The sequence below is a fragment of the Ursus maritimus genome, unplaced genomic scaffold, assembly GCF_017311325.1.
Source record: "Ursus maritimus isolate PB19 unplaced genomic scaffold, ASM1731132v1 scaffold_32, whole genome shotgun sequence".
NCBI lineage: Eukaryota > Metazoa > Chordata > Mammalia > Carnivora > Ursidae > Ursus > Ursus maritimus.
The window spans coordinates 24,267,945-24,295,569 of record NW_024425786.1 but is presented as its reverse complement, the minus strand read 5'-3'; the positions used below and the strand labels follow the sequence as shown (position 1 = coordinate 24,295,569).

The 27,625-nt window shown below is 44.8% G+C and overlaps 1 protein-coding gene and 1 long non-coding RNA gene across 5 annotated transcripts in view; one reads left to right on the top strand and one right to left on the bottom strand.

The window, feature by feature from the left end:
• ZBTB8A (zinc finger and BTB domain containing 8A) overlaps positions 1 to 27,625 on the bottom strand; it is a 58,371-nt gene that overhangs the window by 4,821 nt on the left and 25,925 nt on the right. For all 4 annotated transcript variants that reach the window (XM_040619190.1, XM_040619191.1, XM_008694463.2 and 1 more), the window contains 2 exons: positions 7,468 to 8,291; positions 3,199 to 3,368 (listed from right to left, as the gene is read on the bottom strand). In XM_040619190.1, the coding sequence (XP_040475124.1) occupies positions 3,199 to 3,368; positions 7,468 to 8,290 (993 nt within the window). In that variant the 5' untranslated portion in view covers position 8,291. The remainder of the gene's footprint in view (positions 1 to 3,198; positions 3,369 to 7,467; positions 8,292 to 27,625) is intronic.
• On the top strand, positions 18,876 to 21,785 carry LOC103666437. The gene is made up of 3 exons (XR_569501.2): positions 18,876 to 19,138; positions 19,569 to 19,666; positions 21,564 to 21,785. It is a non-coding gene; the product is annotated as an uncharacterized LOC103666437 (long non-coding RNA).

Below are 27,625 nucleotides of genomic sequence, written 5' to 3'. Positions count from 1 at the left end.
TGGCTGATTCCAGGTTTGTGACAGGAAAAATACAAGGTGAGCCTAGGGAAATTTGAGGGCCAGAGAATAAAGCCACCTTGAATATTTAATGACGTTATGACAAAGGGAGACAAGAACCAGCTTCAAGTTGTCCTCACTGGACAAAACTGAAAATTTGAGTATCAAAAAGAATAATAATTGTTGTAGATCCAAACACAATGAACCAATGGAAATTCATGAGGCTGTATGCTATTAAAAAAAAAACAAAGCCTGGGGCGCCTGGGTGGCACAGCGGTTAAGCGTCTGCCTTCGGCTCAGGGCGTGATCCCGGTGTTCTGGGATCGAGCCCCACATCAGGCTCCTCCTCTATGAGCCTGCTTCTTCCTCTCCCACTCCCCCTGCTTGTGTTCCCTCTCTCGCTGGCTGTCTCTGTCTCTGTCAAATAAATAAAATCTTTAAAAAAAATAAATAAATAAAAATAAAAATAAATAAATAAAGACTTTATGGATTCATGTAAATACTTTCGGCTAGAACACATCAAGGGTAAAATTATTTATCTTATCATGTGTCACATTAGGAGACACATAATATCTGGTGGACCCATCATTCGTATTGTTAAGATTGGTCACTAAGGGTAATGATACTGTGATCCCACTGTTGTTCAGTTAAAGGTGCCACCTTGTGATCAGAAAGGAATCTGTGTGGAACTATTTTGGCATTCTGCTATTATGCATTTCCCCATCAACCATTCATGTAATGGTATTACTATCAGTTGATAAACTGTCCAAATTATTCATTTTACTTGGATTGTAGAATGATTTACTAATTTTATCATTTCCTCTACATTATTAGCTAGAATTCTATAAAGTAAAACTTTCCTTCCTCACCTGGGACGCTTCAGTTACTTTGAAATACAGTTACTACAGGAGAAACAGGATAAATATTTAATTCTTTCCCTTTAATTATCCATTTTCAAAGTAAAGAGTTGATTTAATAGCAGTTTCAAATGGTAATATGAATTTTTTCTGGCTTTGTTTTTTTTTTTTTTTTTAAGATTTTATTTATTTATTCTACAGAGACAGAGACAGCCAGCGAGAGAGGGAACACAAGCAGGGGGAGTGGGAGAGGAAGAAGCAGGCTCGTAGCGGAAGAGCCTGATGTGGGGCTAGAACCCAGATCGCCGGGATCACGCCCTGAGCTGAAGGCAGACACTTAACCGCTGTGCCACCCAGGCGCCCCTATTTATTTATTTTTAAAGATTTTATTTATTTATTTGAGAGAGAGAGAGTGTGTGTGTGTGTGTGTGCAAGCAGGGGGAGGGGCAGAAGGAGAGGGAGAAGCAGACTCCCTGCTCAGCAGACAGCCCAAGAAGGGGCTCCACCCAGGGCTCCATCCCAGGACCCTGAGATCATGACCTGAGCTGAAGGCAGACGTTAACCGACTGAGCCACACAGGTACCCCTCCATTAAGCCTTTATCTATCTATTTATTTACTTATTTACTTATTTATTTGACAGAGAGAGAGCACAAGCAGGGGGAGTGGGAGAGGGAGAAGCAGGCTCCCCGCTGAGCAGGGAGCCCCACGTGGGGCTCGATCCCAGGACCCTGGGTTCATGACCTGAGCCAAAGGCAGATACTTAACCAACTGAACCACCCAGGTGCCCTCCATTAAGCCTTTAGATAAAACATCTAGTTTATAGAAAATGCAGGGGGAAAGAGGAACAAGCTAAATGACACCAGTGAAAGCAAGCAGAGAACTTGAGAGGTAGGTTATTTTATAAAACAATTATCTTGGTATCTTCAGTCAGTCAGTGTTATGGAAATAAGAAGGGAGGCGGGGAAGACTATGCACTCTTAAAAACATATTTAAGGGACTTAACGATGAGATGTAACACAGGATCCTGCACTGGATACTGGTTTGGACAAAACGGCTATAAAAGGTATTGGGGGACTACAGGGAAATTTGAAATTGGACTGGATGTTAGATAGAATTTTATTGAGATGGAAAGGTAGTGATTGTTCACTAAAGACAGCAGCACAAACAGTATGATCTAATTTGGTTAAAAAAAAACCCCATATATATGCACGCGATAAAGTCTTAAGAATGGTAGTATCTGGGGACACCTGGGTGGCTCAGTTGGTTAAGTGTCTGCCTTTGGGTCATGATTCCAGGGTCCTGGGATTGAGTCCCAGGTCTCCCTCTGCCTGCTGCTCCCCCTGCTTGTGCATCTCCCCCCCACAAATACATAAATACATACATAAATTAAATCTTTAAATCTTTAAAAAAAAAAGTATCTGGATGGTGAAAATAAAGTATTTTTATTTTCTTATTTTTACTTTTTATAATGCATATTCATTGCTTTTGTAGTAATAAAAGGTTGTTTTTAATTTTTAAAAAACCTAGCTTTATAAGGTTATCGAAGGTGCTCAGTATGTATTTGCTAAATAACGAGCTATGAGGCAGTGCGTGAGGAAATCACCTTCGGCGGCCCACTGCCCTTTAACGTTAAAAGGGGCTGATACAAATGGAATAGAAGTAGAAGTAACAGAACACGGATTTCAGAAAACATTTTTGCTTCAAGACGAACAGCAGAGTAATTCCAACGTCCCTACCTTAGTAGGCCAGTGTCCAGAGCCCTGAATAGCAAATTCCCTGAGATTTTCCTGACTGCTGACAGTGTGGTCCCTGACCGGAGTGGCCCTACTGCCCACCTTGTTCCCTTCTTTGAGGAGACTATAATAGAGACTAGAAAGGGGGTACAGTGGACAGAGGATGGACAGCAGAAACCGGGCTGAGATCCTACCAGATAAGCATTCAAGAACCACGAGCAGATGTGGAGTATCTGCAATGGTGACTCTGACCTCGAGATTCAGCTATCTTTAGCTTAATTGTCTTCGGCTCTTGACAAGACCGGTATACAAGAACATATTCGATCTTAAATGAACTAAAAACGGATATTCAAAAAAATAAATAAATAAAAAATTTTAAAAACAAAATGGATATTCAAACGAATATCTCCTACTTCAAGGCCTCAAAGGAGAATAAAAATATATCTATGTTAAATTATGCATGATGTGCAAAGTAAAACCATTAAGTTGGAAACATTTCTAATATAAAAGAGTGGTCTGCAAAGATTTCCCTCAGTAAATTAGATTATCCGAAAGCAGATAAGCACACACATCTCTTCAGAAGTAAAGTGACGAAAAATCATGTACGTACTGTTCGGAAATGGCTACTGAGGTGGTCCAGCCTGCTAAACCTCTTCCCACAGGCTTGACACGGATAGGGCCTTTCCCCTGTATGACAGCGAAGGTGGCGCTTGAGGTCCGCCTTCCGCTTCACCACGTGTGTGCAGTATGGGCACTTGAACCGCATCCTGGGCAGATCATCTGTGGGAGACAGTTTGATTAAGCCACTGCAAAGTTCATCACAGCAATCTAATTCATGAAGAATCCCAAAGGCGTTGGGGAGTCCGATCGTGGAAAGGCAGGAGAAAAGGAGAAGGAAGAAAAGTTATTAAGACTCGATTGTCCATGCAATCCTGAGTCCAGAACTGTAACTTCGGCCCGGGATAGATTTACAGAGTTGGGTTAAGTGTAGACTCTCCCACTTGTCTTCTCATCCAGTTCACTGGATTTGAAACATAAAAAGGTAGTGCTGGATTTTAAAACTGGAGATACAAAAAAAAGACAAAAACAAAAGACCTGGAGGTACAACCCAGAAGTATTTCATATTACAGCTTTTATTTTTATTTATTTATTTTTAAAGATTTTATTTATTTATTTGACAGAGATAGAGACAGCCAGCGAGAGAGGGAACACAAGCAGGGGGAGTGGGAGAGGAAGACGCAGGCTCATAGCGGAGGATCCTGATGTGGGGCTCGATCCCATAACGCCGGGATCACGCCCTGAGCCGAAGGCAGATGCTTAACCACTGTGCCACCCAGGCGCCCCTATATTACAGCTTTTAAGTAGTGAGTTTTATTTACACATTTTTATCCCCTTGCCTCTACTTTAAGTACACTTGTAATACTTTTAAAGGTGAAAAAATGTCAAGGATATTTAATTTTTTATTTTATTTCTTTTTAAAGATTTTATTTATGTATTTGATAAAGAGACAGACAGCCAGCGAGAGAGAGAACACAAGCAGGGGGAGGGGGAGAGGAAGAAGCAGGCTCCCAGCAGAGGAGCCTGATGTGGGGCTCGATCCCAGAACGCCGAGATCACGCCCTGAGCCGAAGGCAGACGCTTAACGACTGAGCCACCCAGGCACCCCTAATTTTTTATTTTAAAACTCATGTATTCAAGGGGCACCTGGCTGTCTCAGTCATTAGAGCATGTGACTCTTGATTTCTGGGTTGTGAATTTGAGCCCTACGTTGGGTGTAGAGACTAGTAAACAATAAATAAATAAATAAATAAATAAATAAATAAATAAAACTTAAAGTTTAAGTATATATAACTTAAAAAAAATAAAATAAAACTCATGTACTCAAGATGTTAGTTATGATTGGGGGCAAACTTCATCAATTTAATAGCTGTTGAACTCAGCTGTTCATTATTGAAGTTAGGTTTGCATAACCTACAATTATAAATGTACAGAGCCCAAATAGAGAAAAGATCACTCTTGCAGTTTTAAAATGCAACAAAGATTTCTCATTTTTGCTCTGTTGTTTCTGTACGTTTTGGTCAATGGTCAGAGCTCAGCAGGCCTTTCAGTAAGCTCTGTAACACGATACAATTTCATGTATTTTAAGGTTAGCACTACAGGAAAATGCAATTAGTAAAGATCCGCTGGTTGCCTCTTATTTTAAAGTATGTTATCTACAACCAAATTATTTTTTAAAAATGTATGTGACACCCCAGGAAATGTGAATACGGATCAGCTATTTACCGATGTTAGGGAACTGTTCATTTTGTTGAGGTACAAACTATGGGATTGTAGTGGTTGTTTTTTTTTTTTTTTTAAGATTTTATTTATTTAATTGACAGAGAGAGCCAGCCAGTGAGAGAGGGAACACAAGCAGGGGGAGTGGGAGAGGAAGAAGCAGGCTCATAGCGGAGGAGCCTGATGTGGGGCTCGATCCCAGACCGCCGGGATCACGCCCTGAGCCAAAGGCAGACGCTTAACGACTGAGCCACCCAGGTGCCCCTGTTTTTGTTTTTGTCTTTTTAGGACAACTTTATTTTATTTTTATTTTTTTAAATAGGCTACATGCCCAAATTGGGCTTGAACTCGCAACCCTGAGATCAAGAGTCGCATGTCCTGGTTTTGTTTTGGTATATTTTTAGGGGAGTGGAGGGGCAGAGGGAGAGGGAGAGAGAGACTCTTAAGCAGGCTGATTCATGCCTAGCATGGAGCTGGACGTGGGGTTCGATCTCACAACCCTAAGATGATGACCTGAGCTGAAATCAAGAGTCGGATGCTTAACTGACTGAGCCCCCGTCTTTTTTAAGACTACATTTTAGGGGCACATTCTGAAATATTTACAGATGAAAACGGATGTCTGCTATTTGCTTAAAAATAAAAAAGGGAGGGGGACACTTGGGTGGCTCAGTCAGTTAAGCGTCTGCCTTCAGCTCGGGTCATGATCTCAGGGTATGATCTCAGGGTCCTGGGATGGAGTCCCTCATCGGGCTCCTTGCTCAGCAAGAAACGTGCTTCTCCCTCTGCCTGCCGCTCCCCCTTCTTGTGCTGTCTCTCTCTCTCTCTCTGACAAATAAATAAATAAAATTAAAAGATAATAATAAAGAGAGGGGTTGGGAGTAACAATACAGATGTAACAATACTGGCAGTGAGTAGAAAGTTGTTCAAACTGGGTAAGGGGTACATGGAGGTGAATCATACTATTCTCTTTCCTTTTGTGTATGTTTGAAATTTTCCTAAAATAAAAATAATTTTAAATATATAATCTGAATCTTATGATCCGTAGGAGTTTCATCTTATAATTTTCCTTTAAATTCACATGTAAACTATTAAGCAAGTTTGCTACCTGATTAATTGGGGCAGAACTATGTGACATGCATTTCTTTTCTTTTTTTTTTTTTTAAGATTTAAAAAAATTTATTTACTTTGAGGGGCGCCTGGGTGGCGCAGTCGTTAAGCGTCTGCCTTCGGCTCAGGGTGTGATCCCGGCGCTCTGGGATCGAGCCCCACATCGGGCTCCTCCTCTGGGAGCCTGCTTCTTCCTCTCCCACTCCCCCTGCCTGTGTTCCCTCTCTCGCTGGCTATCTCTGTCTCTGTCAAATGAATAAATAAAACCTTTAAAAAAAAAATTATTTACTTTAAGAGAGAGCGTGAGCAAGGGGAGGGGCAGAGGGAGGGAGAGAATCTCAAGCAGACTCCACACTGAGCACGGAGTCTGACGTAGGGCTCGATCCCACAACTGTGGATCACGACCTGAGCCAAAACTGAGTCGGCCGCTTAATCAACTGAGCCACCCAGGCACTTCTGAATGACATGCATTTCTAATTCCTGTTCTCTACTGCAGTCTTCTGACGGTGAGGGGTGGATTACTGGAACCGACAACCTACATAATCTTTGTGCATTTTACTACTATCATAAAATCGGGACATCTCCCATTGCTGCATACAGGATTTCAGTGTCAGTGGTACGGGTTGTGTGTGGTATTTAAATTGTCTTTATATCTCAATAAAATCAGATGTAGTCCAATTTCTTTTAAGTCTTGGGTCTGTGAGCCTTTGTAAATATGCATGGCTGCCCTGTTTAACTTTTCTGTATAAAAATTCTCCTCCTGGGGCACCTGGGTGGCGCAGTCGTTAAGCGTCTGCCGTCGGCTCAGGGCGTGATCCTGGTGTTCTGGGATCGAGCCCCACATCAGGCTCCTCCGCTGGGAGCCTGCTTCTCCCTCTCGCACTCCCCCTGCTTGTGTTCCCTCTCTCACTGGCTGTCTCTCTCTGTCAAATAAATAAATAAAATCTTTAAAAAAAAAAAATTCTCCTCCTGAGTGAATACTCAGAAAAAAACATACAATGTAAAGTGAAAATATGCATCTTAGGGATTGAACCATTTAGAAAAGAGCTATAAAGGCTTAACAGTAATCTAATCATCTGCTGACACAGGCTGGGAAAATCGTGGGCTTTGAACTCTACTGTTTTGACTGTTATTAAATGTATCCTTTTTTTTTTTTTTTAAAGATTTTATTTATTTATTCGACAGAGATAGAGACAGCCAGCGAGAGAGGGAACACAAGCAGGGGGAGTGGGAGAGGAAGACTATGATCAAGAGCTGCGTGCTCTACCACCTGAGCCAGCCAGGCATTCCTAGCCAATATTATTTTTTAAATTAGAAATTTAAATTTATGTTTTATGAACTAAATTTCACTAGAGGAGTGGAACTTAAAAAAAAAATCACTTGGTTCAACTGCCCATAACAGTTCAAAGTAAGGGCATGTTGAGACAGGAGTGATTTGTATAGGAGCCTTAGAACCTCATTGAGGGGACAGATTTTTTTTTTTTTTTTAGAATACCTGGGAAGCTTCTGGATGTGACATCGGATCCTGGACCATACGGATAGCCAACAGGAGTAGAGTCCACGTCAGCCTCAATCTGTGCTTGTTCTTCGGCCTGGGAAACGTGGCTGGAAGAATCGGACGTCCGTGCTTCTCGTTTGCTTGACTTATAATGAACAACTTCAGAAGGCTGTGACAGCCGCAAATGTTTGGACTTTTTAATGGAATCTTTCCTTTGTTCGTGCTTGGTCAAAGGCTGTGGGGTATTCCTTTGGGAGGCTGGATGGTAATTATACTTACTCCACGATTTTCCACTTACTACACCTGTTCCTTGATCTGAGCTTAGGTGAGAGTGTGGAGAACGGCTTTCTTCTTGCCAGCCACCGCTATAAAAGGAGGGGCGCTCGATACCATTGGAATTGGCATCTTTGTCGGAGAGACTGAAATAGCGATCTTTTTCTTTCTCACTAATGTCCAGTGAAGATTTAATAAAGGTCTTACATACGCTAATGACATCAGTCATCTGAAGGAAACTAGCGGCTGACATCACTTCTATGACGTTCTGGCCAGTGAGGGACAGTTTGCCGGAATAGACGAAGTCCAGGATAACCGTAAAAGTGTCAGGGGAGAAGGCCTGGAATGTAGCTGTGGTTGGCTGACTTGTCTCCTTAGAATTCTGAGAAAGGAGCATCTTGAAGTAACCACTGCTCGCAAACAAGACATTTCGATGCGCTTTGAAGACCTTGCCTTCAACCAGGATGCTGCAGTCACAAAAGACGTCTTGCCGGCGCTGCTCATTCAGCTGCTGCAGGAGGTGGGACTGGTGGGAGGAGATCTCCATTCTGGAGAGGAAAACACACGTGGTTACCAAACCGAAGCGACGCGGCTTTTCCCAGCAGACTCGACCGGAACAACCATCAGAAGCCTCCCTCGTTTCCACTGAAACCACTTTCCTCTTAGCGAATAGAGTCTCTGAGACACAGAAAATCACTTAGTAACCGAACTATTAGTTATGTGATTTTTGGACATTATTTGTTCAGTCACCAACCTTTCCTGAGCATCTGCTATGAATCAGGCCTCCGGCTCCGCGCTGGCTTCCTGCGCTCCTGCCGGGTTCAGTCTAGAGGGGGATCAGCCACTAAACGAACACTCACATCAAGTCACAAAGGCCTGGTTAAGTGCAAAGACAGCAAGAGGGTGCTGTGGGTGGAACAGAAGCGTAAGCCACTTTAGACTGGGATGGAGAGGCTTAGGGACACCTCTCTGAGAAGTAACGTTTAAGCCGGGACCTCGAAGGCGCACAGGGATTTGCTAGGTGAAGAATGAGGGGAAAGATGACTGATTCCAGCAAGACGGTGATCTAGAAAGTACTGAAACTCTCCTGCCACAAATCTCTGGAGATGCTGGCTAAAATATAACCAAACCTTTGTTTGTTTGTTTTAATTTAAATACAGCGCACTATTGGTTTCTGGGGCAGAATTCAGTGGTTCCTCACTTATATACAACACCCAGTGCTCATCACTTAATGAGATGAGAGCAAGTGCTCTCCTTAATCCCCATCCCCCATCCAGCCCATCCCCCACCCGCCTCCCTCCATCAACCCTCAGTTTGTTCTCTATCGTGAAGAGTCTCTTATGGCTTGTCTCCCTCTCTCCTTTTTTTCTTTTCCCCCTTAAAATATAACCAAACGTTTTAAATGTATGGCCGGGCTCTCAAGAAAATGAGAAATCCCTGGATGCCAGCCGTGGAGAAGGAGTAAAGCCAGGGCAGCAAGATGGCTTCCGGTTTTCCTCGGTGACAAGTTGGAATCCTCTAAGGACCATGACCTTAATGAAGAAAGACTAGTAAACTTTGCCCATAAATCCTGGGAAAAAACAAAGTTTGTCTTTGCAGGGCTTTTGTTGGGAAAAGAAAAAAAAAAAGTACCTAGGTGAGACATCAGACCCAAGGTTGTGCTTTCTGAGGTTCTGGGAGTCCGAATTTATTTTACCTGTTTGGTGTGAGAAACCTCAAGGTGAAAATTTACTGTGGAAATTAGTCCCGGGCTGGTGGGGCCCATGGAGCACCTGGCAGAAACCAATGCAAAACTGCTTAGGAGGGTCGCTCTCAGGACCCAGGCCAGGTGGGAAATAATCTCTGCTTATGCTGAACTCAAAATCATTCCCCTCTTTACGTAAAGTGGATCGTTTCCAGTATTGTACCATCATGATGTCTATTATCTCCTGTCTTACGGACAAGCAACAAAAGCTCCCTTGATTTCACACCCACCTCTGGCTACAATTCATTTCTCTCTCTCTCTCTCTCTCTCTCTCTCTCTATATATATATATATATATATATATATATATATATTATTCTAAGTAAACTCTACACCACTTGTGGGCCTCGAACTCACAACCCTGCGATCAAACATCACATGCTCCACCGACTGAGCCAGCCGGGTGCCCCAGGTTATGACTCATTCCTCTGCTCCCTTCACACAAAATTCATTGAAAGAGGTTGTTTGGGTTTTTTTGTTTTTGTTTTTTTTTTAAGATTTTCTTTCTTTATTTGAGTGGGGGAGGGAGGGGGAGAGAGAGAACCTCAAGCAGACTCCACACTGAACGCAGAACCTGATGTGGGGCTCGATCCCACGACCCTGAGATCATGACCTGAGCCAAAATCACGAGTTGGACGCTCAACCAACTGAGCTACCCAGGCGCCCGGAAAGAGTTTTCTGGTTTGCTCTTTCCATTTGCTGTCCTCGCTTCTCCTGTTCTCTTTTGATCAGCTTTCATCCCCAACCATCACGATCATTTTTTAAAAAAGATCATTAGTAACTTGCATGTCAAATTCAGTGGTCATTTCTTTGTCCTCATTTTACTGAGGCAGTGGGTCATTCTCTTCATCCTAAAACACTTTCTTCACTTGATGCCAGGACACCACTGCTCCATGTTCCTCTCCCGTAGGCTGGCTGCTCCTTCTCGGTCTCCTTTGCTGGTTCTTCATTTTCCTAACCTCCAAGTGCTGGGGGATTCAGGACCCCAAAATATGGCACCTTGGCGTACTGAATATTTTGAAGGAGTTTGAGAAAACAGCAGAAGCAGAAAGTCCACTCTGATCCCCCCTTCCTTCTCCCCTGCAACTAAAATAACCCTCAGGTGAGAGGTGCTCTCCTGATACCCAGAGGAAAGAGTATCCTTATCTCAGAAGACAAAGGGACGCTAAAAAGAATCTGAACGAACAGGCTTTGCCGAGCTTCCCCGGTTACTAAATTTCTCTCATACTCCTTAAGCTTCCATATTGCTCCACGACTGTTCACTCTTCATGGAACCCCGCATAAAAATATACTCAGGTCTGGGGCGCCTGGGTGGCACAGAGGTTGAGCGTCTGCCTTCGGCTCAGAGCGTGATCCCGGCGTTATGGGATCGAGCCCCACATCAGGCTCCTCCGCTATGAACCTGCTTCTTCCTCTCCCACTCCCCCTGCTTGTGTTCCCTCTCTTGCTGGCTGTCTCTATCTCTGTCGAATAAATAAATAAAATCTTTAAAAAATATATATATATACTCAGGTCTAACTGATTCGTCGGTCTTCATCTCCTTATAAAGGCGTCTGTGTCATGTAAAACTTCTATTAACTAAATTTGTATGCACTTCTCATGTTAATTTGTCTCTGTCAGTTTAATTTCCAGACCCAGCCAGGAAGAAGGTCAGGGAAAAATCTTCCTCCCCCCTACCACTGGAATGCCCCGGGCCTCAGGGCTCAGACCTCTTCTCTACTTAGACCATTCCCTAGGTGAGCCCATCTAGTCTCAGAGCTTTAAATACCATCTTTGAGCTTATGACCCACAAAAAAGCCTCCAGAGGCTCCGCATCCACACGCAAGTTCTCACGACCTCAAAGGCCCTCCCTGATGCGCGTCCGCCCCGTCCAGGGATCTTTCTGCCCGCATCTCCCCTGCTCTATCCCTCCTACATTGCATTCTGGCCACAGAGACCTCTGCTCGTTCCTGAACATTCAAGGCCTATTCCTGCCATGCAGCCTTTGTCCTTGCCATTCCTCCCGCTCGGGAATTCTTCTCCCAGATACACACATAGCTCGCACTCTCACATTCTCAGGTCTCTGTTCGAATGTCATCTTAGAGCACTTTCCTTTGCCGTCCTATATAATCGCCCCTTCCGCTTATTTGTTTGCTGCTTTCTCCTACTAGAATTTAAGGGAAGAGAGCGGAGACTTTGCCTTCTTCACTTATGTATCCCCAGCTCCTGGCGCAGCAGCTGAACACACGACACATGCTCAGTGGTGCTGAATGTGCATCAAACATATTAAAACATACAAGGAAATCGTTCTTTATGAAGAAGGATCAGCAGGCAGAGCAAAGAGGAGAATCAGAACACCAACAATTTTAGAAAATAGAATAAAAATCTAATAGACTATAAAATAAGTATGTTTAAGGGACGCCTGGGTGGCTCAGTTGGTTAAGCATCTGCCTTCGGCTCAGGTCATGATTCCAGGGTCCCGGGATCAAATCCTGCATCGGGCTCCTTGCTCGGTGGGGAGCCTGCTTCTCCCTCTGCCTGCCACTCCCTCTGCTTGTGCGTGCTCTCTCTCTCTCTCTCTCTGACAAATAAATAAAATCATTAAAAAAAATAAGTATCTTTAAGATGGCCAAAGAGATAAAAGATATAAAGAGTAGCATATAGTTGGTTTTTAAAAATATTTTATTTTTATTTATTTGAGAGAGAGAGAGAGCATGAGCGGTGGGGAGGGGCAGAGGGAGAGGGAGAAGCAGACTCCCCACTGAGCAGGGAGCCCCACACGGGGCTCCATCCCAGGATGCTGAGATCATGACCTGAGCTGAAGGGAGATGCTTAACTGACCGAGCCCCCCGGCGCCCCAAGAGTAGCACATAGCTATAAGCATAGACACTGATTTGGTAGCTGGATCTGGGATTCTGGCTCTACCACTTAACAGCTGCATGACCCTGGGCAATTTATTTAACCTCTGTTATCCATTTCCTTATCTGTAAAATGGAACAAAAAATATTTATTTCATAGGATTATTGTGAGGATTGAATGAGTTAATGTACACATAGCACTCAAAACGACATGTAATAAATGTTAACCGTTCTCCTTTTGCTTTACTATTATTATCCAAGAAAAGAAACTTGGGGGGGGGGTTGAGGTAGGAACCAAATGGATTTAATACACGAAAAATGTAATCCACGAAATTAAAACAACTTATGTTGCAAGACAGTTGCCCCATCTCCAGCCTGATGTCCACACTCCTGGCAGGAAGAAGAGGAAAAGACGAAAGACAACTACCAACCCAGCCTGTCTTCTTTTTTTATCAGAGGGAAAAAAAGCTTTCCTGGATGCCTCACCCAGGGGACTTACACTTGCAACTCAATAGCCAGACCGTGTCACCTGGTATTTAAGTGTATACTCCCATTAACCGTATATATCAACTACTGCTTCTCATCTTCGTCAGTACTTAACATTACCAGACTTGTTAATTTTGCCCATCTTACAGATATGCAATGGTATGTCATTGCTTTTATTTGTGTGGATTGAACAGTTAATGTTTATTGACTGATTCGGTGAACTGCTTGCTCATTACAATGTTGTTAACTAACACTGTGTAACAATTAACTACAAAAAATAATGTTACACAGTAATTTATGTAGCTCACAAGCCTGGGCGTTGGCTGATTTAGGGTGGACTTGTTAGGACAGCTCTGCTGATCTTGCCTGGGCCCACTCACATACCTAGGAGTCAGCTGATTCTGGGGTGGCCGTGTTACTACATGGTCTCGTATCTTCCTCCTGCGACCGGCTGGCTGGCCTGGCCAATTTCTTCTCACGACAATGCCAAAAGGGCAAAAGACCAAGTGGAAATAGATGAAGCCTCTTAGGGCTTAGGCTTGCAACTGGCACATGGTCACATCTACCCTACTGTAATGGTCTCAAGGAAATCACAGGGCCAAATGTAAAGTCAAGAGAAGAAGAAACACCTTCTGCCCTGTTAGTGGGAAGAACTGTGAAGTCACACAACAAAGGGTGTGAATATTGGCAGGGGGTGACGAATGGGGACAGTTACACTATCTACACAATATCCTTTCTTATTTTTCAAGTCGGGTGGTTGGTTTTTTCTTATTTATTTATAGGTATCCTTTAAATACCCAACATTCTAATCCTTCATCAAGTATACGCTTTGTAAATATCTCCTCCCAGTGTGTGGTTTGATTTTTTAACTTCATTTAGGGTGGTTCTCATTAAAAAGAAGCTTTTAGTTTTAATATAGTCCAATTTATCAATCTATTAATGTGTTTTCCATAACTTGTTTAAGAAATTCCTGTCTCTAATACAACTAGTACAAACTGCATGAAGTTGCCAATATTCAACTGTTTTGACCAATAGATGGTAATTTCATACAGTTGACCTAAAATCTCGATTTAAAATGAACTGGTGAAAGGGAAAAGTATGTATTTTTTTTTTTAAAGATTTTATTTATTTATTCGACAGAGATAGAGACAGCCAGCGAGAGAGGGAACACAAGCAGGGGGAGTGGGAGAGGAAGAAGCAGGCTCATAGCGGAGGAGCCTGATGTGGGGCTCGATCCCATAACGCCGGGATCACGCCCTGAGCCGAAGGCAGACGCTTAACCGCTGTGCCACCCAGGCGCCCCAAAAGTATGTATTTTTGTATTAACAGAAGAAGCTATACCTATTTAAAAGCTGTTATTTGCATTCTTTCAGTGGATGTTTTTGTGTACCAGCCTGTTATACAATTTCCCTTTTGTTTACTCATTATTCTATTCTCACTCCTCCCTCTTTTCTCTCAATACCTTTTTCTGGTAATTACTCCCCAACTTTTCTTTCTTTCTTTCTTTTTTTTTTAAGATTCCATTTATTTATTCGACAGAGAGAGACAGGCAGCGAGAGAGGGAACACAAGCAGGGGGAGTGGGAGAGGAAGAAGCAGGCTCATAGCGGAGGAGCCTGATGTGGGGCTCGATCCCGTAACGCCGGGATCACGCCCTGAGCCGAAGGCAGACGCCCAACTGCTGTGCCACCCAGGTGCCCCGCAACTTTTCTTTCCTTCTTTCTTTCTTTCTTTCTTTCTTTCTTTCTCTTTCTTTTTTTTTAAGATTTTATTTATTTATTTGACAGAGATAGAGACAGCCAGAGAGAGAGGGAACACAGGCAGGGGGAGTGGGAGAGGAGGAAGCAGGCTCCCAGTGGAGGAGCCTGATGTGGGGCTTGATCCCAGGACTCTGGGATCACGCCCTGAGCCGAAGGCAGACGCTTAACGAGTGAGCCACCCAGGCGCCCCTCCCCAACTTTTCTTAAGAGGATTCCCCATCATCTCTTTTAGTTTTTAGGTTTGGGAGATACTGACTCGACTCATCACGCCAGAGGCCAACCTGTGACCCAGATCTGACAAATCAGAGCACTGCATTCCCACGGCCAGTAACTGGCTTGGGGATGGACGCACCAAACAAAGCAAGTAAAGGAGGTTCGGTTAAAGTGAATCTAGCATTTTTATTGGAGCAACCGGAAAAGAAGAGGACTCCGGTGTGGATGGAAGCCTGGAGCTATCGATCACGGATGGACTGCCACCATGACAGAGCCTACATGAGAAAGGAGCAGCCCTGAGGAAAGCAGAGAGGAGAAAGAGAGAAAGGCCAGATCCTACTGACAACATTTTGTTCCCTAGGCTGGTCATTTTTTTTCTGTAAAGGGCCAGAGACAGGAAATACTTTACGGCTTACAGGTATGAGATTATTATTTATAATAAATATATATTTTGGACTTTGCCTATGGTTCCTGGCTCAGAGCTCCCCAAACCCTTGTAATTTCCTAAGCAATAAGAGCAACAGGAGCATCTTTTGTTCTAAAATTTGGTCTTTCATCCTCAGTTTATGAAGTCACGTCAGAGCCATTAAGGTGCCGTGGGTGTCTTGCTATTCACCGTGAAGTCCCGTTCTGCCACAGCCGAGTTTATGTTAAGGAGGCGACTCTTGGAAGGCCCCTAGGATGCAGGGGTGGGGATGGGGTGTGCCAGGGAAACCAACCATTAGATTAGATTTATTAGACCAGAGGGTTGGAACTTCCAGTCCCTCCCCATGACCTCTGGAGAGAGACGAGGAGCTGGAGGTTGAAGGAGTCACCAATGGCCAATGACTTAATCAATCACGCCTACATAATGAAGCCTCCAGAAAACCCCAAAAGGACACAGGTCTGAGAGCTTCCAGACTGGCGAACCAGAACCAGAATGCATCCACTTGCTGGCCCCAAATTCCGTGGGACAGAAGTTCCTGCATTTGGGATCTTGCCCTAGGTCTCTTCATCTGGCTGTTCATCTGTATCCTTTAATATCTTTTGTAATGAACTGGAAATGTAGGGAGTAAACGGGTCTCCTCAGTTCTGTGAGCCACTCCAGCAAACTAATCGTACCCAAGGAGGGGGTCCTCTGATTGACGGCGTCGGTCAGAAGCACAGGTGACAACCTGGCCTAGCGCTGGGCATCTGAAGCGGAGAAGGACTTGTGGGACTGAGCCCTTAACCCGCCAATCTGACGCCATCTCCACGGAGGTAGTGTCAGAACGGAGCTGAATTAGTGTTGGAGAATTGCTTCATTTGCAGGGAAAACCCACACATCATAGTGGGCCAGAGGTCTCTCTCTCTTCACCACTGTATTACTCAATTCTGCCACTGTAGCACGAAAGTGGCCACAGACAATAGGAGAAGCGATGGGTACGGCAGTGTTCCAATAAAGCTTTATTTACAAAAATAGCCACAGGCTGCCTTTTGCCAACCCCAGCCCTAATCCCAGCCATGTGTTTGGCTACATCTATCCTTGCACTTTTCAGTTACCTGACCCAATAAATGTCATTTTTCTTAAGCCAATATGAGTTGACTTTCCTTTTGTTGGTAACCAGAGAATCCCAATTTATAAGTTATTTCTAAAGATTCTGAATTCTTTGATAACTTTCATCTAATTATTAGTGCAACTTTTCTTTAAAATCTACTCCTAACTCTGAAAGGAACCAAAGTTGGTTTCATAGAAGAATGATTCATTGATGTCCAAGACATTGCCTGCTCTTCTTCAGACGTGAAAGTGTTATAAAAACACTAACTCTATTCTTAAAAGTTTTAGTGAAAAGCTAATTCCTTGGGGGGAAAATGGATTTTTTTTTTTTTTTAGTTTAAGTTTCAATAAGAATTTGCTCTCCAGGCAATTCATAGACGTTCGAAGTAAGCATCAGTATTATTAAGTGTTGCCAACAGTAGTCACTGTGTGCAAATTTAAACAGGCTCCTAACTGAGAGTTGATAGGGAGTGGGAGGATGTTTAACAGTGAAAGCAAAGCGGGAAATTGTCTCCTGACTGGAGAGACCTGAGCACCGCTTTTGACAAGCAGATGGAGAACCAGGAGCTCTGAAGAAGGCTGAGGCCTGGGGGAATGGCCAGCAGCGACCGTGTCAAAGGGCAGTCACAGGACTATTCCCTAAAGTGAAATACCCGCAGGCAGCTACATTCCCAGTGCCGGGTACTCCAGCCCGGAAAAGGAGGCTAGGATTCCAAGACAGGATTAAGAGTAAGTTTAAGAGGCTTAATGAAAAGACTCTGATAGATAAAAGGGAAAAGACAACTCACATGCCCACGGACACACACGCGGGACCACGACCAGGTAGCGCACGTATGACGGGGAGAGCCAGAGAACAAACAAGGGTGACTCCAGGCTGTACGGCGTGAGTACGGGCTGAGCGGAGGTCCCGTCTGCTGAGATGGGGAAGACTAGGAGAGGAACCTGCGGGGACTGGTCTCTGCAGCTCAAGTTTGGACAAGGTTCAGGTGTCCTGTTATCCATCCAACAAGAGATAAAGGGTGGGCGTTTGGATGTAAGAGTAGAGTTGAGGAAATAGGTCCAGGCTGGGGATGTGAGACTGGGAATCGGCCTTTGGATGGTATTTCAAGTCATGAGACTGGATGGGACTACCAAAGGAGGCAGGCCGTGTGGAACAGAGGTGAGCCCCTGGCCCTCTGACAAAGACACCCAAGGAAAACCAGAAAGCCAGGAAGACATCCTGGAAGTGAGAAAAGCATTTCAGGGAGAAAGGGCAATCAGCTGTGTTTGCTTTGGTAAGACAGCGACTAAGAGTCAACCACTGGATATATCAGTGGGGTGTGTGTGTGTGTGTGCGTGCATGTGTGTGGCGTGTCTGTGTCTCTGTGTGTGTGCATGTGTGCACCTGTGTTCTGCGTGCGTGTGCGTGTCTGTGTTAGGGTGGGTTTCAGGGAGAATGGGATGAAAGGAACAAGTACCCACAACCCCTCACGGAATTTTGCTGTGAAGGGAAAGAATAAGGGAGACAGTGAAAGTAAGCAGAGGTGTGGTCAACACTGAGAAGAATTTGAATATTTTGGAAAGAAAAAAGTACCTGAAGAAATAAATTTCCAGATAAAGCAGGGAGGAATGAGCCTGAGAACATACTAGAATGGTTATCACTGGAAAGGATTAGTGAGGGGTAGGAGGAGAGGGCACCTTCTTCTTTGCAACAGGAAGAGAGAATGAAGTGTACCGATCTCGAAGGAGATGAGATCAGAGTTTATTTCAGATGCCTTTGATCTCTAAGTAAAATAGCATTACTTGTGAAAATGATGAGGATATGGGAAATATGGTAGAACTACAGTAGTTAATATAAAAATGTGTATCTGATGGGGCGCCTGGGTAGCTCAGTGGGTTAAGCATCTGACTCTTGATTTCGGCTCAAGTTGTGATCTCAGGACGTGAGATCAAGCCCCAAGTTGGGTCCACACTCAGCAGGGAGTCTGCTTGGGATTCTCCCTCTCCCTCTGCCCCTTGCCCCTGTGCACGCGCGCTCTCTCTCTCTCCAAAATAAATAAATAATGTGTATCTGATTTTTTAAAAAATGTGTATCTGATTGCTAATCTACTCTGATTTATACTTTCCACTTAAATCACAAGATTAAAGTATAACAGCATGAGCTCAGCTTACAGAATAGTGATGTTCAGTAACTAAGGGATTTCTACTGGGGAAACGGTGGACTATAGCGACTGCCGGGCAGGGGAAGCTGCCATTTTTCTTTAACCTACCCATCTAGGGCTGAGTAAGTTTTTCCTTGCCCTTGTAAGGAAGCAGGGCCCTCATAACTTAGGCAACTGATTTTGGTTTCTGTATCGGTTATTTACCTACTGTTTTTAAGCCCCCAAACTGCCTTTTTATTTTTTATTTTTTTTTAAAGATTTTATTTATTTATTTGACAGAGATAGAGACAGCCAGCGAGAGAGGGAACACAAGCAGGGGAGTGGGAGAGGAAGAAGCAGGCTCATAGCAGAGGAGCCTGATGTGGGGCTCGATCCCATAACGCCGGGATCACGCCCTGAGCCGAAGGCAGACACTTAACCGCTGTGCCACCCAGGGGTCCCCAAACTGCCTTTTTATATTCTGCTCTGTTCGGATGGGGCTGAGAGGGTGCAAACTACATGACCCAGGCTCTCTCACCAGCTGGCTTCCTGCAGGCTATGGAAAATGGGACCCAGAGGACCAGAGGAAGGGGGACACTTCCCGCTCTAGCTCTGCCCGCGGCTGGCGGTTGCCGGATAGCAGCAGGCCGGCATGGCTGTGGACGACAGCAGCTTGGGCGGATGCAGAATCCTTCTGGAGGCTCCAGCTCTGATCGAAGCGGTATGTCTTCAGCGGATCCAGGTCTGGCCGTGTCTCCAAAAGCGCAGCAGGAGTTACACGCTCGTGGGCTCCAGCTTGAAGGAGCATCAGCAGCTTGCGACCCCGAGTCTCATTCCCCCCTTTCTTTTTGTTCCTCAGCCCCCATCCTCATCTGTGCTCTTCCACACCTTCCCACACCTGTATAATTTCCAGTACTGGGTTATCTTTGTCTAGAATATCTAGAATGGCTTCTATTTTCTGGGTAGGACTCTCCCTATATCATCTCAGTTATAGAAAAGGTCCCAGGAAATAGACTCTCTAAAACTGGGTTTGGGGCTTGGTTTGCTGACTGTTTTGAGCTTGAATAGAATGATGGCCCTACTACCACTAAAGAAGGCTGGTAATCCGTGTCATGTAGTGACATTCTGATTACTTCTCAACCTTTGCTTAGGGTGAAGTCCTATTGAACCAACACTTCGGGTGACCGAGGGGCTTCTGCATCTGACCATGATGTTAGTAACGACGACTACAAGGACTCACCCTCATCAGGTAAGCTGCTTCTGACTGTACTGAGGCACTTATAGAAAGGAAATGACAAGCTTCAAGCTTTAAACCCAGCTCAAGTCACCATTAGAAAACCAGAGAACTTCGACAGTGGCCCTAAAGGAACCTCCGTGAAGCCACAGGATGGACAGGGCTAAAACTTAGACACTAATGTAATTGTGTGGGTTGTAAAATTACAACAGAAGTTGATTTTACATCTGACCAAGTCTCTTATGTGATGGGTATTGAGGGTGAAGGAGACCCTGAGACTTGGAATGGGAACATATGAATAGATTCTGACGATCTGAGAACGTACATTCCCATGAGTCTCCCCCTTGCCAGGGAGCAGCCTCTCCTTTGTCTGAGGAGACCAGCCTTCCCTCGCTCGAAGACTCTGTAATAACACACCTGAGGCAATGACCTTTCAAGGGGATGCCAATTTTCTTCCAGACACATCTCACCACCCCTCATTGCCACCAGACCATAACCAGAATCAGCATTTCCCAGGGGGGGGGATAATGAAAAATATCATGTGGGAGGAGATAATTTATACATAAAGTATTGCAAGACTTTCCTAATTCACCTTGGCACACACATGGGAATATGTCTAGTAATGGATGCTGAGGGATAACAATGTTGCAGCAGGCTGGACTTATTCCTAGGGGTGCATTTACCAGAGACTGTGGATTTTATGTGTTAGTTCAAACACTTGGGAGTGGCTCTAAAAATTTGTTTCATGGGCAGACCACACCTTGAACTTAAGGGTGGACTATATTCAGTGAAGTTGAGATGCCAGAAGTTCTGGCATAATGTGGAGGAAGAAACCCAGATGTCCAGAGGATACTTCCTTCACTAAGATATTGTGGCTGTCACCTATAGGATGGAAATGGCACGAAGGGAGATGTCTTCACTGAAATGGGGATGATGAGGTCCCAGGGTGGCAAAGACCAAGTGACAGTGGTTAAATGCCAGAGACAACGTGTACACAATTACCATATATATACAACAGGGGTGGATCTTTGGCGATGGCTAGTTGATCATGTTGTCTCTGGGAATTATTTGATGAACAGTTTCCTGGAGTATTAAATTGATCTATATAACCAAAAAAATCCAACCAACAAACAAAAGCGAAGACGACCAGAAACTCTAGGTCTCTTGAGCAAGACTCTGACCTGGTTTGCCATATCGGAGCATGACAGCCTGTCATATATACTTCAGACCTAACCCAACTTACAGAAATGGGTTTATTGAGCCTTTGATCAACGTAGTACCACACTACACAAGTACATACTAGAACATTTTCCTCATGTCTTCCTCAAAGATACCGGAAATAATGTCCTAGTAAGTCATTACTAAATGAATGTAAATGAAACCACGCAGTAGGATGACTGAAGACTGGGAAAGAGAAATATCTGGACCTTCCAGGGATTGCCAGATGATGCTTCTGAATTGGTGTTAATCCCTGGGCACCCAGAACACGACTGTGAGTCACCAATCAAGGGAGGGGCTTATTGAGGTCAAGTAATAAATGGGGTTCTGGCCTGAGTTGATCTCACTCTATGGCAATTTCCCCAGTTTCTAAAGTACGGTTCCAAAAAGTCCCTCTTAGCAACTGGCAGAAGCCCCACATTTGCTCCCTGATCATGGTGTGAGGGCTGTTACGGTAAGAAGGAACAAACTTCCTCTCCTTACCAGGATAAACTAAAACCAATACCGCATCTCTAGGGGATACGCGGAGATTAGCGCCAGCAGCAAAGGCTTCAAAGATGTTAGGGTGGCGATTCCTAGAGCTGCTGCATTTAATTCACCATTTGGCCTCTAGAACGTGGGTGGATCTTGGACACTGACTATAAATTATAGTGTCCTTAATCAATGAGTAATTTTAATTGTAGCTCTTTTCCAGATGTGAACTTTCCATGGAAACAAATCAACATAGTAGCCGGCACCTGGAAGACAGCCATCGCCTTGGAGAGATGTTCTCCTCTCTACCTGGATTAGCAAGAAACACGAGCAGCAGTTTGCTTGTACCTGTCAGGGACCCCGCACTTGATGATGTCATGCTGACTGGACACAATGAGCAGAACGCAGCAACGATCCTCAATACCGTAGTGAGACAAACGCATGGCACAAGGTAGGAGACAAAGACCATGAAGAGGGAGGGTCCTGCCTCCTTGTTGAAATTCTTAGGGGTCACGCGATCTGGGGCAAGTTGGGATTAGCCCACGATAAAGTGAAATACCAACTGGTGCACCTCATGCCACCACCGTAAAAAACAAGTTGTGGGAACTGTTTGGTTTGGGAGCAATAATACATGGCATCTAGGTGCTGTTCCAACCTACACACTGAGTAACTCATAAGACAGTGAGTTGTTGTTGTTTTTTAAGATTGTATTCATTTATTTGAGAGAGAGAGAGAGAGACAGCACCAGTAGGCAGAGAGGCAGGCAGACGGAGAAGGAGAAGCAGACTCCCTGCTGAGCCTAGAGCCCAACACGGGGCTCGATCCCAGGACCCTGGGATCATGACCTGTGAGCCGAAGGCAGACGCTTAACCAACTGAGCCACCCAGGCGCCCAAGATGGTGAGTTTTAATTGTGGCCCAGAGCAAGAAAAGGTTCTGCACAAGGTGCAGGCTACAGTACTAGTTGCCCTGCTACACAGGCCTTATGACACAGCCACTGCAGTGGTGTCAGAGGTTTGTGGGAGACAGGGGGTGCTGTACGGAGCCTACGACCAGCCCCAACAGGGGAACCATGGCCCTTAGAATTTGAGAGAAAATTCAATACTTCTTGTATAAATTAGGGTTCTCCAGGGAAACAGAACCAATAGAATGCATATATGATTTATTACAAGGAATTGGCTCAAATGATTCTGGAGGGTAGTAAGTCCAAAATTTTGCAGTTGGCAAGCGGGAGACCCAGGGGAGCTGCTGTCGTTGTTCCAGTCCAAGACTGAAGGCCTGAGAACCAGGAAAGCCAGTGGGGTGAGTTCTAGTCCGAAGGCTGGCCCGCTTGAGACTCAGGGAGAGCCAATGTTTCAGTTTGAGTCCAAAGGCAGGAAAAAAGCCAATGTCCCAGCTCAAGGTAGCTGGGCAGGAGGAAATACTCTCTTACTTGGGGGAGGATCAGCCTTTTGCTCTATTCAGGGCTTCAACTGATTGGATGAGGCCCACCCGTATTAGGGAGGGCAATCTGCTCTACTATCAATTTAAATGTTAAGTGCATTCAAAATCATTCTCACAGAAACACTCAGAATGTTTGACCAAAGTACTGTGTACACCGTAGACCGGTCAAGTTGACACATAAAATTACCCATCACACCTCTCCAGCACATAACTATTCTCCTTTTGAAAAAGAGGTTTTGGAATGCCACCAGGCCCTCTTATTAGAGCCTGATGCCTGACCACGGACAGCAAGTGGCTATGCCTGAGTTGCCTATCATGGGTGTTACTGATGCACCAAATTATACATTTGGCCACGTGCAGCAGCACTCCCTCACCAAGGTGAAATGTTAAGTACAAGACTGGACTGAACAGGTCCTGAATCCACAAATAAGTTCATGAGCAGGGGGCACATGCCACAGCTCCTACTCCTGGTCCATTGCTGCCTTTCCTCCACTCACACATATGGTTGTTGAGTTCCCTAAACTACTTGGCTGAGGAAGAAACAGTTAAAGCCTCATTTACAGATGGTTCTCCACAATATGCCGGCAGCGGCTGGAAGTGGATGGCAGAAACATCCCAACTCCAGCAGGAGTGTCCCTGAAAGACATTAGGTAAAGGAAATCTCCTCAGTGAGTGTCTGATTGTCCACTTTGCATGGACAAAGAGATAGAGGCATAGATTTTACCTAGATCCATGGACAATGGCTAACAAGTTGGCCAAACAATCAAGGATTTAGAAAGAACTGGATAGAAGGATTGGTGGTCATGTGGGGAAGAGGCATGTGGGGGAAAGACAGATGGATATACCTCTTGGAGTGGGTACAGAGTATAAAGTTTTGGTGCTCATGCCAATGTTTAATAAAGGGGACCCACTACAGAGAAGCCTTTCAGAAATCAGGTGGACAAGATGACCTGTGGCGGTCAGCCAGCCTCCTTCCCTGGCTGCCATAAAACCTGCCATGTACTCTGCCACCCAGAGGCAGCTCACCTGATAAAACGGTAGAATAACCAACTGAATATTCCATTAGGACCCCATCTGAGAGACGATACCCCGAGAAATAGGGGTGCTATCCAAATGGACGTGCTATATGCTTTTCACCACTGACTAATATATAACGCTATTTTTTCCATAGCTAGAATATTTAATTCTAGAAACCAAGGGATGGATAATAACCCATTTGCAGAATTTTTGCTTTCTCTCCCTGCCAAGGTCTTAGCTCTCAAGATAGGAACACCTCCAGCAGGGAAACATCACATGATTCCACTAAAAAAAAAAACTTTTTAAGGGAGGGGTAGGGGCAGAGGGAGAGAGAATCTTAACCAGTCCCCATGCCCACTGCGAGCCCGACATGGGGCTCCATTTCACAATCCTGAGATCATGACCCAAACAGAAATCAAGAGTTGGACACTTAACTGACTGAGCCACCTAGATGTCCCGATTCCATTAAATTTGATTATGACTGACCTAAAAGAGGAATTAACAGCTCCCATTTTGGGAGACGGAGAGGGCATCTTTTTTTGTACTAAGGATAGTTACCTATTGTAAAGCAGACTCAGGAATTTGTTTAGAATTTTAAATATGGGGGGGGGCACCTGGATGGTACAGTCAGTTGAGCCTCTAACTCTTGGTTTCAGTTTGGATGGTCATCTCAGGGTCGTGAGATCGAGCCTCATGTAGGACTCCACGCTCAGTGATGAGTCTGCTTGAGATTATCTCTCCCTCTCTCTCTGCCCCTCCCACTTGTGCGCGCACACACACACACACACACTCTCTCTCTCTCTCTCTCTCTCTAAATAAATAAATAAATCTTAAAAAAAAAAAAAGAATTTGAAATATGGGAAGAGTGGTGCATAGAGATGCCAAGTTGCCCAGAGGGTGGACTATGCTGGTCATTTACATGTTGTCTCTCCGCTCAACACCTGCCATGCTCTACTCTCTACTGATGCACCTGGAATTCTACAAATGACATTTCCCAGGCTTCCTTCCTTGCAGCTGGCTTCCTGTTCGAGTCTATCAACAGGAAGCACTGAGAGGAAGTCAGGCAAAGAAAAAAGAAGTTTCCTGTTTGGAAACTTGCAGTGGAAATGCAGCCATTGCTAGTGGCTGCTGGGTGTTGGGTGTAGGGGCATAGGGGTGGGTGACTCTGGACCCCACAGCCTTTCTACCCTCTGGACCTTCCGTCTCCGGTAAAAGTGGCACCCCTTTGGCAGATGCAGAGCTGACCGTGACAGCAGCTCAAACACACAGCAGCCAGCACACACCTGGGGGCGCCAGGTCAGGGGCACAGGAGCTTCTGACGTAGGATTAGAATCCTTCTCACTCCCTCTGGGCCCTCTTTTCCATTTTGCTGTTCTAGCCCTTCCTACACTTTCAGCACCGATTTCACATATTCAACTCCCTCTCTTTGAAAGACCCAGACTGGTTTCTGTTTTCCCGAGTAGACCCTGCCTGATAACGTTTCTAGGACCAAAAATAGATAAATCAGCCGTCTAAGAAAAGGATCTATCCTGAGACTTGCCCGTCTGGGCAAATGACATATAATCTTTCCTCTCTGCGTCTCTCTTACCTTTTATTTCTTAGAAACAATTGTAGTCAATTAGAAACTGCACTTGTTTTTGTCCTTCACGTCTTTAAGCAGAATTTTAAAGGCTCACCGAAGCAGAGTAGGTAATATACAGAATGCCTGTATATTTACCACCCAGCCTTAACATGGGTCAGTCCTGCTGATTTTCCGTCTTCTCTCTGCCTCCACTTTTCTCCCTCCGGAATACTTAAAAATCAGATCACAGGCATGAAGTCACGTCACTTACAACCTTTCAGGGGTAATGCTACGTGATCCTCCTTCCACTTCTGTTATTATACTTGGACCTCGGTCGTCTTCATGGGCACAGCAGCCCTTTCTCTTCCTCAGCAGAGGATTCCTATTTTTCTTTTGGGAGCTGCCTTTCACAGCTTGGTGGTCCTGCCCATTCCTTGGCCTCACTGAGCCCACGGGCACATGACCAGACTGGTCAGTCCGAGTCCTCCCTTCGGGTGTATCATGGAAGCGAGAGAATGAAGCTCTCACTACATGACAGCATGGGCCTTAAGAATCATAAAAGCCTAGGGGCGCCTGGGTGGCGCAGTCGTTGGGCGTCTGCCTTCGGCTCAGGGCGTGATCCCGGCGTTCTGGGATCGAGCCCCACATCAGGCTCTTCTGCTGGGAGCCTGCTTCTTCCTCTCCCACTCCCCCTGCTTGTGTTCCCTCTCTCGCTGGCTGTCTCTGTCAAATAAATAAATAAAATCTAAAAAAATAAAATAAAAATAAAAAAGAATCATAAAAGCCTAGAACTACAAAAAGGTACCTTCAACAAGGGATTAACCCACCGAAAAGTGATGTTAACACAGAGGAAAGCCAGACAAAACTGTTCTAGAGAGTTCTGATGACAAGCCAATGCTCCTTCTAGATTCGTAGTTACAAGAGCCAATACGTCTTTTCTGTTGAAATTTGAGTTTCTATAATGTGTAACCAAGAGTCATTTATTCCTAATTTGTGACACTCTCCAAGGCTGCAACTGTAGCCCATTCAAGAATACTCTATTTAGCGGAGAGAACACATTTCCATAAACGGGAACAATAATTTAATATACTCAGTGCAATTCAGGTTATCATATCACTAAAGCATAGTCTCTGGTGTGGCTATGTTGCCGTTGTTTTTTCCTCCATATCCCCTGAAGTCCTAGCATGCCTGCGGGCAAAATTTCCTTCAGTTTCGTTCAGGTATATAGTTGTGAATCATTTCTTTGCAGGCTACAATAACTTCGTGGTACTTTCCATGACGTCAGAAGTCTTCCACCAATCTCTAATTAATAGCTGACAAGTTTTTTGAAGGTGTTTTCCTGGCTCAAGCCACTGTAAAATATCCATTTTATTTTATTTTTTTTTAAGATTTTATTTATTTTTTTATTTGTCAAAGAGAGTGAGCACAAGCAGGGGGACCTGCAGGCAGAGGGAGAAGCAGGCTCCCCGCTGAGCAAGGAGCCTGAGGCAGGACTCGATCCCAGGACCCCGGGATCAGACCTCAGCCGAAGGCGGATGCTCCACCAACTGAGCCACCCAGGTGTCTCTAAAATATCCACTTTAAAATCCGAAATAGGGGCGCCTGGGTGGCACAGTCATTAAGCGTCTGTCTGCCTTTGGCTCAGGGCGTGATCCTGGTGTTCTGGGATCGAGCCCCACATCAGGCTCCTCTGCTGAGACCCTGCTTCTTCCTCTCCCACTCCCCCTGCTTGTGTTCCCTCTCTCGCTGGCTGTCTCTCTGTCAAGTAAATAAATAAAATCTTTAAAAAAATAAATAAAATAAAATCCGAAGTAATATTTGTGTTTAATACTCTTATGGTAACTTTAGCCTAAACACTTGCATACCTGTGAAAAGTCATTATGGGCCAAAACCATTCAGCAGAACATGTAATCGTGAAGAAGGGGAGACCATGGCCAGGAACACAAACAGATTAGTGAGGCCTCTCCACTCAGGAACGTGCGGTCTGCCAAACCAGCTCTCATTCGTGCTAACTGTACTGAACTGGCTGGGCACGTCTTTTAAAAACGCATTAACTGGGGCGCCTGGGTAGCGCAGTCGTTAAAGCGTCTGCCTTCGGCTCAGGGCGTGATCCTGGGGTTCCGGGATCGAGCCCCACATCAGGCTCCTCCGCTAGGAGCCTGCTTCTTCCTCTCTCACTCGCCTGCTGTGTTCCCTCTCTCGCTGGCTGTCTCTCTGTCACATAAATAAATAAAATCTTAAAAAAAAAAAATAAAAAAAATAAAA